Source organism: Lepidochelys kempii, chromosome 16 (genome assembly GCF_965140285.1).
Source record: "Lepidochelys kempii isolate rLepKem1 chromosome 16, rLepKem1.hap1, whole genome shotgun sequence".
In the NCBI taxonomy this organism is placed as follows: Eukaryota; Metazoa; Chordata; order Testudines; family Cheloniidae; genus Lepidochelys; species Lepidochelys kempii.
In genome coordinates this window covers 11,751,144-11,767,131 of record NC_136395.1, presented here as the reverse complement: position 1 = coordinate 11,767,131, position 15,988 = coordinate 11,751,144, and the positions used below count along the sequence as shown (strand labels likewise).

The 15,988-nt window shown below is 45.5% G+C and overlaps 1 protein-coding gene across 6 annotated transcripts in view; it reads left to right on the top strand.

Moving 5' to 3' along the window:
* Positions 1-15,988, top strand: part of TNC (tenascin C) — a 92,348-nt gene that overhangs the window by 33,061 nt on the left and 43,299 nt on the right. For all 6 annotated transcript variants that reach the window (XM_078849028.1, XM_073314113.2, XM_078849027.1 and 3 more), the window contains exons 2-10: positions 2,015-2,608; positions 3,911-5,410; positions 7,015-7,278; positions 8,610-8,725; positions 9,116-9,272; positions 9,848-10,117; positions 11,159-11,344; positions 12,852-12,941; positions 13,800-14,063. In XM_078849028.1, coding sequence (XP_078705154.1) covers positions 2,146-2,608; positions 3,911-5,410; positions 7,015-7,278; positions 8,610-8,725; positions 9,116-9,272; positions 9,848-10,117; positions 11,159-11,344; positions 12,852-12,941; positions 13,800-14,063 — 3,310 coding nt within the window. In that variant the 5' untranslated portion in view covers positions 2,015-2,145. The remainder of the gene's footprint in view (positions 1-2,014; positions 2,609-3,910; positions 5,411-7,014; positions 7,279-8,609; positions 8,726-9,115; positions 9,273-9,847; positions 10,118-11,158; positions 11,345-12,851; positions 12,942-13,799; positions 14,064-15,988) is intronic.

The window sequence follows — 15,988 nt, the reverse complement described above, 5'->3', positions numbered from 1 at the left end:
TGTATGGTTCTGATTTATTTCCTAATTAAAAAATATAAAGTTCACTCTTTGGGAGCCCTGCTTTGTCTATGCAGAAAATGGACCTGGATAAAGGAGGCTGGGGTATTCTTGTCCTCCTGTTGTAAAAGCCAGCGGAATTGCATGGGGAAACAAAATTGATCTCTACACTTCATGGGAGGCAAAGGGCCATGGAAGCTGGTTACCCAGCTGATATCTATTGCCATCAGAGCCTTGGGTATCAGAGTCTTTATTGCTGTTTGGGGAATTACCAACACAAAGAAAGAGAGGCCACATCCAGTCATGGGCCAACAACTGATCTATCCATTTAACAAGACTTTTCTGGGAGTGGAAAGCAACACAAAAATTAAGGTATTTATTAGGGAGTGGTTGGATAGCCTGCCGAGCAGGCTCTTTGAGTATGTCAGTCTGAGAGAAGAAGGGCTAATTCTGAATGGACGAAGATTGGGGGGAAGGGGGCGGTTATTTTTTTTTTATCTGCTCTCCAGTTCAGTCCACTTGAAATTCACCTCAACATCTTTTTTTTTCCCCTCCCGAATTAAAAAAGAATGACATGCAGGAAGGGCTGTTCTGGCCCAGCCAGGTGGCCGTGGCTAAAAGTAGGTACTTTATGGATAGCTGATGAAAGATCAGATATTGGAAAATGGTGCCTGGTGAAAGGAGTCACCTGTTGCTGAAAAGACCTGTTCACACCTGTGTCAATGTGAAGCTTTCTCTTTCTCTTGAAGGGCTCAGGTATATCAAAGGGGTTTTCTTTTCTTTTCTTTTCTTTTCTTTTCTTTTCTTTTCTTTTCTTTTCTTTTCTTTTCCCAGTTATTCCCCCACACACCTGTCTGGTCTCCTACCCTTCCGAGAGATTGATGTAGCTCAGCACAGTGCAAGATACCTGCTACACTTGAACTAATATCTGTTTCTCCCAGTATATACGATGGCCTGGATCCTTAGCAGATGTAAATCAGTGTGGCTGTGAAGAAGATATCAAAGTCCATAAGCTTGACTCTTCGTCTGAGAACACATTTACTTCACTGCCATAAACCAATTCCTTTGCGGGGGTCTATATAAGAAACACATTAAGTCTTGACATTGATCCCCTTTCTACCCCCCAAGTCAATTGTAAATAAAGGGAAACAGTTGAAATGGGCTTAGTGGCTGTGACGTGCTAGATGACACATGATTTAGGTCTCAAATGGCCTGATGCTTGTTAGGCTGAGACCACTTGGTTGTTGGGTGAGAGGAGGGAGGGATTCTTAGTTTCTTACTAGAATGACATCAAAATGTAGAATTTCCATTTGTTTTTAAAGGAAATCATCTTGATTTTTTTCAGAGTAACAGCCGTGTTAGTCTGTATGCACAAAAAGAAAAGGAGTACTTGTGGCACCTTAGAGACTAACCAATTTATTTGAGCATGAGCTTTCGTGAGCTACAGCTCACTTCACCGAAGCTCACGAAAGCTCATGCTCAAATAAATTGGTTAGTCTCTAAGGTGCCACAAGTCCTCCTTTTCTTTTATCTTGATTTTTGTGTTTTGACTAGTTCTGCTTCTTACCCTTATAAAAACAGAGTATCCTTCAGTAATAGCCCCCAAACTTACTGCTCACAATACTTCTTTCAGGGGGCCGGATTCTTACCTCGAGTGCACATGGACAGTGCCCATTGTCAGCAATGGAATTTACATGTGTGCACCGGGTGGGTAGAATTTTTGTCAGCAGTCTTGGTTTCCGTTCTTGGCCCTGTGAATCACTTAAACTCTCTGTGGCTCAGTATGTTCACTTGTAAAATGGGGACTCATTTGCAAGTGCACCAGGGTCTTGGATGGAAGGGGATGGATTGTGGTGGTGTTTAAATGCAGGCTCAGTGACTTGAAGCTGACTGGCTCTTGATGTCAGCGGTGGTGCACCTGACCTCTTTATCAGGCCTCCCGGCTTTCAGTATTGCGGATCTTTAATTGGGAGGTGCAGTGGTAACTCATTCTGTGCAACTTTCATTGTTGTTATAGGGGGAAAGCACAGCAGGAAGAGAAGAGAAATAGAATTTTGTTTGGAGCTGGCTCTCCAAATTCTTCTCCGGACTGAGAAAGCAAAACGGCATTAAGGAACCAGCAGTGTCCCAAAGGAGCCGAATATCACCATGGGGCTTCCCTTGCAGGTTTTGACCTGTGCCATCATAGCTTTGCTACACCACCATGTCAACGGTGGGCTCATCAAGAGAATTATCCGGCAGAAGCGGGAGACCGGGTTAAACGTGACCTTGCCGGAGGATAACCAGTCTGTGGTCTTTAACCACGTCTACAACATTAATGTACCCATGGGCTCCCTCTGCTCTGTGGACTTGGACTCAGCTAATGAGGACGCAGACCTGAAGCCCCAGGTTGAGCCAAGCAAGACCTACCAGGAGCACACGGTGAACGAGGGGAACCAGATTGTCTTCACACACCGCATCAACATCCCCCGCCGGGCTTGTGGCTGTGCAGCTGCCCCTGACATCAAGGATCTGCTGAGCAGACTGGAAGAGCTGGAGGGGCTGGTATCCTCTCTACGAGATCAGTGCTCCAGCAGCGCTGGCTGCTGCCACAGCGGCCTAACAGCAGAGGGTAAGGCGGGTGGGCGAAGCTGCTGCGTAGCAGAGTCTGGCTCCTGGCTGCGAATAAATGAGAGCTTGTTGAAAAACCGGGGAAAATGAACCCCATTCGTTCTGAAGTGCCATCAAAATTGGAAATATTTTTGACCAGCTTGTGAAATGTTAAGATACATTTGCAAGACTTGGATTTATCCACAGGCCATAGCCAGACAACTGTTATTCATGAATCCCTTTGGTTCATGAATCACCCGGTTCATGGATCCCTGTGGGGCTTAGGCTGCAGATAAGCAGCCACAGGCCTAGAGGGAGACAGCAGCAGGTGAGGCCAGAGGCTGAAACATGGGCACTTTGGGAGCTCTTATCCTGAACACGTAGGTGTCTGGATTAGGGTTTGGTGGGAGTTTTGTGGATCGCAGTGCAGCCAAAACTGGGGCTTAGGTGCCCAAGTACCTTTGTGCATCTGGGCTTTCAACAAAGCCATCCTTTATAACAGCAGCTGAGAATCAGGCCCTATATTCTTATGATTATCATTTTGTAAGGACAGAAAGTATTATCCACTGGCCTGGCCAGAAATCCATCAGCGGGTCGTGCCTGTCGACTTCAAAGTGCTGCACAGACTCTAATTCCTCTTCACTGCCTCCCCACTCCATCTTATCCCCATGTTACAGATGGGGTAAATGAGTCCCTGAGACTATATATGCCCAAGGCAGCACAGCCAGTGTGTTTGTACAGCACCTAGCACAATGGGTCCCCATTCTTGGCTGGCTGTTAGGTATTACTGTAATAAACATGATTAATAATAAATAATACATTTTAAAATTCTTACCATTATCTCTTTTTTAAAATTTCAACATACCTCTGCTCTTGTTGGGTTTGGTCGGGGCTGTCAGAGCAGCAGAATGAAGTGTGAGAAGCCATTTTCAGAGTATATTTGGCACAACCCAAACCTGAAGGGTTTAATCTTACACAAAACTTTTGGATATTTATCCACGCCAAATTTTTTGAGATTCACCCATCCCTTAATCACTATGTGATATTTGTGTGAGCAGGCCACGAATCCAAGCTCACTGTCCACATTGGCATCATCCCACTTCTGCCACCATTACTATTTTTTAAGAGAAGAGGTAACAGTTGTCCTTGGGTTCAGTGGATGCTTACCCCTGCCATTTTATACAAGATTATAAAATTTTGTAACCCTGACCCGTGCCCTACGAGCAGTACCAGAGTGGTCTTAGTAACAATCTTGTGTGTCTAACTTCTGTGACGCACACCACAATCTCTTAGGTGTAATGAGTTTTCTGATTCATTGATACAGGACAAGTGGACACCACGCCATATTGCAGTGGACGAGGGAACTACAGCACTGAGCACTGTGGCTGCATTTGTGAACCTGGCTGGAAAGGACCCAACTGCTCAGAACCAGAATGCCCGAACAATTGCAACAACAAAGGCCACTGTGTCAATGGAAAATGTATCTGTGATGAGGGCTTCACTGGGGAGGACTGCAGCCAGCTCACCTGCCCCAATGACTGCAGTGACCAAGGCAAATGCATCAATGGTGTCTGTCTGTGCTTTGAGGAGTACACCGGTGAGGACTGCAGTGAAGAGCTTTGCCCGGTGGCATGCAGGGAGCATGGAAAGTGTGTGAACGGTCGGTGTGTGTGTGTTGAAGGCTTCACTGGTGAGGACTGCAGTGAGCCGCTCTGCCCGAACAACTGCAATAACCGTGGGCGCTGCGTGGAGAAAGAGTGTGTGTGCGACGAAGGCTACACAGGTGAAGACTGCGGCGAGCTTATCTGCCCCAATGACTGCTACGACCGTGGCCGCTGTGTCAACGGGACCTGCTACTGTGAGGAGGGCTTCACCAGGGAGGACTGTGGGGAGCTTACCTGCCCCAACAACTGCAACAACAATGGCCGCTGCAGTAATGGGCTGTGCATCTGCAATGAGGACTTTGTGGGCGACGACTGTAGCGAGCGGCGGTGCCCCAAGGACTGCAACAAGCGGGGGCGCTGCGTCAACGGGAAGTGCGTGTGCAACGAGGGCTTTGCTGGCGCCGCCTGTGGCCAAGTGAAGTGCCCCAAAGATTGTAACAACCGGGGCCGCTGCATCAATGGGCAGTGTGTGTGCCAGGAGGGCTTCATGGGCGAAGACTGCAGTGAGTTGCGGTGTCCTAGCGACTGTAGCAACCGGGGCCGCTGTGTCAATGGGCAGTGTGAGTGTGACGAGGGCTTCACAGGCGAGCATTGCAGCCAGCTGAAGTGCCCCAATGACTGTAACAACCGGGGGCGCTGCGTCAACGGGCAGTGTGTGTGTGAAGAGGGCTTTGTGGGCGAGGACTGCGGAGAGCTGAGGTGCCTCAACGACTGTAACAACCGGGGGCTCTGCGTCAACGGGCAGTGTGTGTGTGAAGAGGGCTTCGTGGGCGAGGACTGCGGAGAGCTGAGGTGTCCCAACAACTGTAATGACCACGGGCGCTGCGTCAATGGGCAGTGCGTGTGCGACGAGGGGTACATGGGGGAGGACTGTGCTGAGCTGAGGTGCCCCAATGACTGCAACAACCGGGGGCTCTGCGTCAACGGGCTGTGCCAGTGTGACAATGGGTTCACTGAGATCGACTGTAGCCAACAGCGGTGTCCCAGTGACTGCAACAACCGGGGGCTCTGCGTCAACGGGCTGTGCCAGTGCGACGAGGGCTTTCAAGGAGTGGACTGCGGTGAGCGATCCTGCCCCAACAACTGCAATGACATGGGCCGCTGCGTTGATGGGCATTGCATTTGTGATGACGGATACGAAGGGGATGACTGCGCCAATGGTAGGTTTTAGTGTTGGTCTCAGCCAGCCAACCACCCTTAAATTACCCTCTATTTGTCCGTCAGCGAATGGAGATTTAAGGGTATTTTTTAGAAAGCCGGGGTCTGATTCGGATCTTGTTTACGATGGTATAAACCAGGAATGACCCCAGTGAAGTCACTGGGGTTAAGGCAGCATTTGGCCAAGGTGACCAGAATTCTTGTTATTTCTACTGTTCTTGGGTCTAATAGTTTGATGACCAAGAGGCCAGTGAGGCTAACACTGTAGCTATGTTTCTCACCTGGTATAAATCTGTACAATTCCCATGGACGTCAGTGGCTATGCAGCGATTTACAAGTAGCTGGCAATATGGCCTCCTGCACTTTTACTTTCCCATGACACTTCTTCTGTTGTATTCTTCTGTACTGGCTGTAGCTAAAATACATCTGCTCAGCCAAGGGGAAAGCAAAGAGTCCTAGAACTAGGGAGTCAGCTGGATTTGCTAAGGGAAGTAGCTTTTTAAAGTGTAGAGGGAGCTTTGACTCGAAAATAAGACTTGTGGCCCTCCAGGAATACTGGAGTATAGGCTAAAGACTTCAAAGGTTGACAGCCTGAGTTCTGTGTATTTCTGATAGCCAGGTTGCAGATTAAAGATAAGTTTCCTATGTCTGATACCGCTTGTTCATGCTGAACTGGGAAAGTGGGGGGTTTGCATCTGCAGCATAGCAACTGTTTCAGGTGTACAGAACAGAGTGCGTGCCACGCTGTGGCACCATGCAAGGAGAGACCAAGGAGCTCAGTTGGTTGACTGCTCCTTGGGAGTAAATCAACCTGTGGAATGGACAGTCTTGGCTCCCATCCTCTCTGACTTGCTGGTCAGCAAAGCTGAGTCAGCACTGGGAGTTTTGTCATTTGCTGTTAGCACAACCTATGGCCCTTAAGACAACTTGCAGTCACTCCTGTAGGAGTTTCAGAGGGGCAGCCGTGTTAGTCTGTATCAGCAAAAACAAAGAGGAGTCCTTGTGGCACCTTAGAGACTAACAAATTTATTTGGGCATAAGCTTTCCTGGGCTAAAACCCACCTATTTTCCTCTCCATGCATCTGATGAAGTGGGTTTTAGCCCACGAAAGCTTATGTCCAAATAAATTTGTTAGTCTCTCAGGTGCCACAAGGCCTCCTTGTTGTTTTTCCAATAGGAGTTGTAACTCTTGGGCTATGAAACCCTGCTGTGTTCCTTTTGCTGTCCCTGTGGTGACATTTCCAATTCTTTATCTCCTCCAGTTTCCTCCCAGCAGAAGAATCCTGAGTCTTAGTTTGATCTCCCACCCATGAAAATCTGGAATAATTCCTCTGAAATTGTTGAAGTAATTCCAGATAGCTGGCCTCACCCAAGCTGACAATAGGATTTGAACCCAGGATCTTCAGCTAAACTCATGGGCCATTAGCACTTGAGATAAGTCACTAAGTCCCCTAACAGGCAGCTCTGGTGGCCTTATAAACCTCTGTGCATCAGCCATTAGAGGGGGGCGTGTATTACTATGAACAGGAGTTGCATATGGGTGTGACAGCAGAAATTGGCCCACTGTCTTAATGTCTCCATTGATTTTTTTTTCTCCCCCTGGCAGTGTCCTCTCCAAGCGACTTGACAGTGACAGAAGTGACAGATCAGACGGTCAATCTGGAATGGAAGAATGAGAATCTAGTCAATGAGTATCTCATCACCTATGTTCCTACCAGTGTTGGTGGCCTAGAACTGCAGTTCAGGGTGCCTGGAAACAAGACATCTGCTACCATCCGTGAACTGGAGCCTGGTGTGGAATACTTTATCCGTGTGTTTGCCATCCTAAAGAACAAGAAGAGTATTCCAATCAGTGCCAGGGTGGCAACCTGTGAGTTTAAAATAAATACAAATCTCTATATTTGACCATCTCTCTGCTCCCTAATATACATTTACTTGTCTCTTTTCTTTTCTTTGGGACTTTTCTTTTTTTATTGTTCTTTCTCTTTTGTATTCCACTTGAAGTCTGGACCAAGCCAGAGTCTCCTCAGTTTTCTTTTCCAATCTCTTCTTGCAATGGTATGCCTTCAGAACGATAGAATTACAGTACTGGAACTTTCCTGCTCTGCATGAAGCCTTCCATTGAATATCATTGGGTTCCTGTAAACCAAAACTCTGTCTACTGTCATGACAGGCTACAGTTTAAGGCTTTGGGACTCCACCTGTAAAATCGTTTTCATGCATCCACGTAAAAGCATTTGGCTCAGTACTATTGTAATTGGATTTTCAATGCTTCCAAGTACAAATCACTTTCATTGCACATCTGTCTCACCTTTCTCTACGATATCTCAATGCCTTTCACTACTGCAAGGTTCAGCCTCTTGTAAGGCATGCCATGCCGTACCATACTATTCTATACCCGTGGCCCTCTAGCCCTATAATAACACTATTATAAGCTGTTGCTGTAGAATATTATGCTTTATTTTTAAGAGTAATGTGCACCATCAAAGCCAGATTAAATAAGTGCATTCACTCTTCATTATCCTCATGTTTCAGTCTTGCCACCCAAATGAGCTCATATATTTCCAGTTGGCCCACCTGAGAAAGCAAAGGCATTGTGGGTATATATAATATATTTAACTTATTGCATGCATGTGCTAATTACTGTGCTTGGAAAGGTTCTATGGAAGGGAACTATCACCTGTAAGTAGAAGGGGCTAAAGTCTGATCTCTGCTTTAACATGTAGTGCTGCAGTGTATCACAGAACTGCTAAACTGGCAAGTACATAGCTATGCATGTCTCTTAAAAGGCACCAACATATCTGTGGGTGTGGCGGACATTTTGGGGGGGTGGGTCTGGAAATCAAGGATGATTAAAAAGCCCTTGTGGCTGGAGAGGTGGGAGGGAGGAGTCAGGATGGTGGATAGATTTTCCTATCGTTTGGGTCCCAAATTAACTCTGGCATCTTTGGGGACGAAAAAAAGTCATCCATCCGTCTACAGAACCCACCTTTGCTATCGGTCCACCGTGTGTTTGTTCATTGTACTAGTTGCCTATCTATCTATCTATAGCACCCGTCACAGTACCATGTAAGCATCTTGGAGTATCTCAAAACATCCCCAGTGATTTTCACCACGGTACTCGTTTGTGAAGACCTAGTTTTCTGATCTGTGGGAACACTATGATCCATGTAGCTACCCTCTTGCTGTTTCTCCTCATAGATCTGCCTGCTCCTGAAGGTCTGACATTCAAATCCATCAGGGAGACATCTGTGCAGGTGGAGTGGGATCCTCTGAACATTTCATTTGATGGCTGGGAGCTCGTCTTCCGAAATATGGTAAGGAAAAAGCTCATCCCGTGATGCCTCCGAGTACAAGTGCAGAGTGTTGGGCTCCTTTTATGCTGCATTCAAACTAGAGCTGGCCAGAGAATGCCCATTTTATTTCACAATAACTTTTGAGGGTTTAAAATTCGTTTTTGTTCCTCATTGGAATGAAAACCAAACTTTTCCAATGTTTCCACAAAATGGAATTGTTCCAAAAGGTCTGTTTTTGGATTCAGTGCTGTCTCCCTGGAAATGACCGGAGAGTCCCTCCATGGACCTCGGAAACCTTCCCATCAAAAACTTCATTAAAATCAGTTTGTCTTCAGGAAACGTTAGAGTTTGGATGAATAAAAAAGCAGTTAGTCCAACTTGAATTTTAACCAAGTGCCTTGTGTGTTACAGAAAAAGGAAGATAATGGGGACATAACCAACAGTTTGAAGAGACCAGACACATCGTATATGCAGCCAGGTCTGGCACCAGGACAACAGTATAACGTGTCCCTGCATGTAGTGAAAAACAAAACCAGAGGACCTGGGTTGTTTAGAGTGTTTACCACAAGTAAGTACTGTTCTGTTATTTGGTGTACTCTGTGGAGATGCTAAACTAGAGGCAAACCAAGCCACACTTTCAAAAGTTTCTGCTTTTGAAAACACATAGCCGGGAAGAACTGAAGTAGCTGACACAAGGAATGAGTGGGTTACCTGTCTGGGGAGGAAAGGAGATGTTTCTTCCAGCTGGCCGTGGGCCAGCATACATTTTATTCCCATTCAGAGAGTGCAACAAAGTGAAACAGGCTCTGCATCCTTAACCCACCACATGGAAACTATTTGGCACCAGCAGGTGTCCTCGTGCAGCTGAAGAACTTGCTTGGACTGCTGCTTATCCTTGCTGTGCCGATGCAGAACCGGCTCAGTATACGTCCCTTTTCCTTCCTGTGTAACACAGCACTTTCCATCTGCATCGGTAGAACGTTAAGGGCCATAAGGAAGTCGACATGAAGATGAGTTTCAGCTAATAGGAGCCACGTATTTGAACTTTGCTTTGATTCAACTATTAAGGGTCAATGTCCAGACTATGTTTGATCTCTCTATGATGGGATCAGAAAATTCATGTTTTTCCTCTTTCCTTAACAGAGCTTGATGGCCCAAGCCAGATTGAGGCAAGAGATGTGACAGACACCACAGCTTTAATCACATGGTTCAAACCTTTGGCTGAAATTGATGACATGGAACTCACCTACGGACCAAAGGATGTTCCAAGGGACAGGACGACCATCGACCTCTTTGAGGATGAAAGCCAGTACTCCATTGGGAATCTGAAGCCACACACAGAGTATGAGGTGACGCTGATCTCTCGGCGTGGGGACATGGCCAGCGACCCTGTGAAGGAAATCTTTGTCACAGGTAAAGAGCTTGTTCAGAAACGGTCATAGCTTCTTGTCTTCTGCTCTACTCCAATCACCATCAACACATCCATGCGAATTAGCTGTATCATGTTGCTTCACTTCACAGTTGTTATGCCAGCACAGCACTGTACCAGTCATAGAGGTTTATGGAAGTCGAGTAAACTTTTCAAAAGTGACTTAGGAACTTAGCTCCCATTGCTTTTCCAAGAGACTTAGGCTCCTAAGTGCCTGTATCTCTTTTGAAAATTGAAATTAGGTTCCCAGATTCTTTAGGACCTTTAGATACCTTTACCTTGAATCTCCCATTTCCCACACCATCACCACCACCAAACAGTGTTCCTCCTACCTTATCTGCCTGCCTGTGTGTTTACTGATCTAAAGTTTTCCTATAACCGCCATTACCACAGTGCCTAGTTCTGAACAGATGCATTATTCTGCCTACATCCATTGTGGATTAGAAGAGAACTCTTTTTTTTTTCCCTTCCTGGGTCCTGGGAATCTCTGCCTGCTTTGATTTTTAATTCAGTTTCACCTTTGGTTATGTTGGGAATGCTTTGGTAAAAGGTGTGCATTTTAGCATGCAGTCATGGTTTGGATCTGTTAATGGAGCCATATGACAATGCTGGGGAATAAATGGAACAAGGAGAATGAAATCTTCTTTTGCCCCAGGGTGGAGTTGTTTCACCAAAGCAGGATTTGAGTCCGTTATGGGAGTGAATTATGACAGCTCCTGGAATTTTTAGATAAAATCCCTATTTCACTCCAAGAGATGAGACTCCTTTAGGCCAGGGTTGGAGTGTATCTTCTGAATACTGAATTCCAGGGCTGGTCAACCATTTCCCGTCACACCTTTAATGTGATGGAAAATTGGGTTTTCGATTAAACAAAATGAAAAAATTTCACAGGAAGTGTCTGCTTTCCTTGAAGTGGCAACTTCTGTGGGAAAATTGATCTTATCTTGTAGATGGTACCATATGCCAGGCGTATGAATCATTCTTTCCTTCTGTCCTGAGAGAGAAAACCTTTTTTCCCTCCTCAGACTTGGATGCACCGAAGAACCTGAAGCGCCTGTCTCAGACAGACAACAGTATCACCTTGGAGTGGAAGAACAGCCAAGCCAGCATCGATAACTACAGAATCAAGTTTGCTCCCATCTCAGGTGGAGACCATGCTGAAATAACTGTGCCAAGGAGTAACCAGGTCACGACCAAGGCTACACTCACAGGTAGGATCAAAGTGAGATTGTTGTTAATGTAACTGGCACCAGTAACCATCTGGAGATCTGACCTCCTATCATCACGATGCACTGTGGCAAGGTGTAAAGGCATGTAACGGGTTACAAATAGAAGCCGGGTACCTGCTTGCCACATGGCTGATCTGGGGCAGGTCTCTAAAAACAAAGAGGAATCTACTGCATGGATAATGCCTTGTCCTCTCCCCTCACAGCTGTTGACTGTTTTGAAATCTTAGGTTAATAAAACTAGCCATGAATAAAGGGATCTTGAATTGAACCAGAGTTTGGGCTTTATTTTATGTCTCCAGCTGGTGCCTCAGCCCACCATAATATTTATATAATCACAACATAATTGCATCAATATTCAATAAGAGCATTGTTTTCATTAGGGTCTCATAAGCTATCTAGAGAGATCTGATCTTCCTTTGCTATGAATGGAACTTTCCCCAACTCTAAGAATTATATCTGCACAACAGAGGAACAGGAGACCCACTTAGTGTAAAGGACTGTATCTTCTGAATGGATTACAAAGAATTTACAAAAATGTAGCACTATAAAGAGTCATATTGGAGAGATGAGAAGAGAAATGTGAATCTATGAAAGAGACTTTAAAACCACACCAAAATCCATGCAGATTGGGATAATAAGTGTATTTGAATCTTTTATGGTAGAGAAGATATTCAGGATGTAAAAGACTTTGAAGATGATTTACATACCAGGAGACTCTCATTTTTTACCAACTTGGGTACATTGTGTCTTTGTTCCTGTCAGGAGCCACGTTGTCAGCCTGAGGGCCAGATTTTTAAAGGTATTTAAAGATGCGGATAGGCACCTAGTGGAATTTTCAAATCAATTTTGAAATCACTGGCAGTTGATTTTGGGTAACTTTGAAATCTCTCTAGGTGCCTCTCTGAATCTCAAAAAAAAAAAGGAGTACTTGTGGCACCTTAAAGACTAACCAACTAACACAGATGTTACTCTGAAATCTGACTCTCCAGGCACCTAAATACCTTTAAAAATCTGACACCAAGGCTCCGGCTCCCCATGCCACTTTTGCACGTGCTTGCAGAAGTGAGCACACACTTTTTTATGCTTGCAGGTTGACCTCTTGCCTGCAAGTTAGGCAGTTGGGATTTTCACATTCAACACGAAGTCTGCACACTCGTGCAGGTTACATTTATTTCAATCATAATCTCTTTGAGGTGGGAATTGTCACTTTTTATGTGTTTGTACAGTGCCTAGCACACAGGGACCCTGATCTTGGTTGAAGTCTCGAGGTAATGCAATGATGATAATAAATCACCAAGTTGACTGTGAATGCAACCGGTTTTTCTTCCACATTGGAGGCCCACCAGAGAGTGTCTGAAAATTTGGCTCTTAATGTTCATAGAACAGGAAAGATCTGGCGCCACTATAGTTTTCTTATTTAAAAAAACCAAGAAACTATTTATCTAGCACCATCCCTAAACAGTGACACATCTCTACACATTCACCGTAGGTCTGAGACCTGGAACTGAATATGGCATTGGAGTGACAGCAGTGAAGCAGGACAGAGAAAGCGCTCCTGCTACTATGAATGCTGCAACCGGTGAGATGATCCTTTTTCTTGGCCACCTAGGGGGAAAGAGCAAAGAAAGCTGGAGCTGTTCAAGAGCCCCAGTTAGGGGCCAAGTGTAGAAGTCTGGTAAATTGTGCAGTCCTTGTGGTCTCTTCCACTAAAAGTGAATGTTGTTGCTGGGAAAAAGAGAGAAGCCCACAAAATACGGTATAGTCCAGTTCTAAACATATAAAATGTTAATAGTGGGTTCAATTAACCATTGGGACAGCTTAGTGAGGGATGTGGCAAATTCTCCATCCCTGGGAGTCTTTTCCCCGGGATTGGAGGTCTTCTTAAAAACTTGCTCTAGTTCAATGGATCTCAACCCTTTTTGTACCCAGACCTGTTTCCGTACTGGCATCCCCCTTTCCATTACTGCTGTGGGAAGGGCCGTGCAATTGCAACCCCCTGCTACCTGTCTGTGGCACCCACTCTCCCCATGACTGCCAGGCTGAGCACCTGTGCTCTAGTTTCATCACACGGGCTCAGTGCTGGAATTACAGCTGAAACTGAATGCCTTTTAAAAATGAATAAATGAGGGGGTCAGATTCTGCCTCTCCTCCATGCAGCCCTGTTGAAATGAATGTTAGTGAGGGAGATCTGGATTCAGTTTGGTTTGCACATAAACGGAACTTCACCTGCTACTATTTAGACCAAGGAATAGGGTCTGAAAGACATAGAAAGGGAAATCAGGCTATCATTATACAGTGAATCTATTAAGGCAGCAAGAGTAATTATGGCTTTTTCTGCAGTTAGCTGAGAGAATACCTACATGGCAGTACACAGCTCCTGCCCTGAGGAACAGAAAAAATTCTGATGTATAAATAACCTCTGTGGTTTAATGTGCAGATCTGGATAACCCCAAGGACTTGGAGGTCACTGATAACACTGAAACGACCCTCTCCCTCCACTGGAGAAGACCACTGGCCAAGTTCGACCGCTACCGCCTCACTTACATTATCCCCTCTGGGATGAAGAATGAAATTGAGATACCAGCAGATAGCACCTCTTACCTCTTGCGAGGGCTGGAGGCTAGTACAGAATATACCATCACCCTAGTGGCAGAGAAGGGCAGACACAAGAGCAAACCCACAATGGTGAAGGAGTCTACTGGTAAGTAACAGCATCTGAATGGGTGCACTGTGTCCGATCCTCTTAAAGAGCATGTGAGATGGTCCAAACAAAATGTCACCGGCTTTCCAAGATGCTGCTGGGGAGCAGCTTTGAATACGTCAGCTGGCTGTAAAAACCTGGTTTCTCTCTGTCTAGTGTGTGAAAGCCTAACTGAGGTGTAGCCATGCCTTTTCCTTATCCCTTTGTTTTTCTCCATCTCCTCTGTTGTGTGCTTGCTTATCCCTTAAGGTGACCCCCACAATACACTTATTCTCCAGCAGAGAATGTACAACCTCGTTCTTTGCTTTAAATTGGACGATTTTGTGTGTGTCGGTCTAATGGTTTATTTTGTTTCCCTGCACTCTAGCAATCAAAGAAGGGGGACAAAGATGTTAACAGCACACCCCTTTAACATTCCCCCCCACCACCTTAATGAATTTTCATTGCAGCCTTTCTTGACACTGGAAGCATCAAAACATGGTTGGAGCCCTCACAATTCCGCTTTTGCCTGTCACCATTTTTCTCTTTCAATAGGAGAGGAAAGCTGATGTCCTAATGTTAGTCTCAGTCCCTTGAGTCCATTGGATACCACAACTGCTACACTTCTCGATAAAAGAGAGGCCATTGGTCCACCAGTATTCACCTTGAGCAGTACCCTATTCCTCAAGGAGTTTCTACTGAAGTCAGAGGGACTTCTTGTTGAGTAAGGAACTGTTCAGTGTGTAAATGGGGCCCAGAGATGGGACTATATCAGGCTATGGCCTTAGGGTAAAAGATAATCAGCTCCTATATGTTTTCAGGGTGTTTTATGTTTAAATATTGTGGGCTAGCATTCACCTGGTATAAATCAGCAGAGCTACACTGAAAACAGTGAGGTTACAACAGTTGGCACCAGCTGAAGATCTGGGCCTCGGAGTTTCATTTTCTTTCCTTCAATTCCATCTAGAGTACAAACCCATGCAAGAAATCTCAGATCTTACAAATTAGCAGCTGTAGACAAGAGAACATTGCCTGGTATTGCAAAGTCTGAAAATTGAAGTAGGCACCTTATTCTGCTGCCACACAGTCAATCCAATCCAACCCAACTTTATTTTCCATAGTATTTTTCATGCCAGCTGTACCTATAAATGCTATACAGAGTTGGATAATTCAAGACAGCTGAGAGTTCATATGCTGTAAACATCCACATTAAGTAAATTGTATGATAAATAAATAAGGCCAGTAGCCGAGTGGGAGAAAACTCAGCAGGCCCCGATACACAGAACAAAGCCAAGGGTCTACACTGCAGGGATGAGCAAACCTTTGATCTTTCCAGGGTTGTTTCTCCTCCTTCTCTTTGAAGAATCTTCAGACCCTCACAAGAAATGCACATAGAAGGTGAAAAGGCTTAAACAACATACATCAGAAGGACCTTGATGTGGAGTTTCACAAGCTAGTCATGTCTAGCATCAGAATCAAATCCCCTCAAACCTTATTCTGTATCTTCTTGTGATATCTTAAAAAATGCATGAAAGCAGTGTAATTTTTTAAGCATTTGCTCTGGGCCGTGAATAAACCGAGAGGCTCCTGAAGCACCAGAGAGGCAGCAGCACTCGTTGATGTAACCTATCTCTGGGATCTGTCCCTTGACTGGGGATGGATGCATCCCAAATGCATAAGAATCAGGGGCTGTAAAATAAGATCTTGTGGATGTGTGAACTGGGGGCTTGCTGCTTTCATGATTCCGTCCATGTTCCAGCGTGTGTGAGATCCTCCAGTCCTCAGGCCAAGCAAAACAAATCTTGTTAGCTCTCACACTCTGCCTACGGCGAGAGATGGCTTTTGCGCCGCTTCACCATGGGGCGGCGGGGGAGTGCTTGCTCTGAGCAGCAGGGAGCAGAGAGTATCTGATTCAAGTGGAAGGCACCAGGAGCATGAGTAGGACC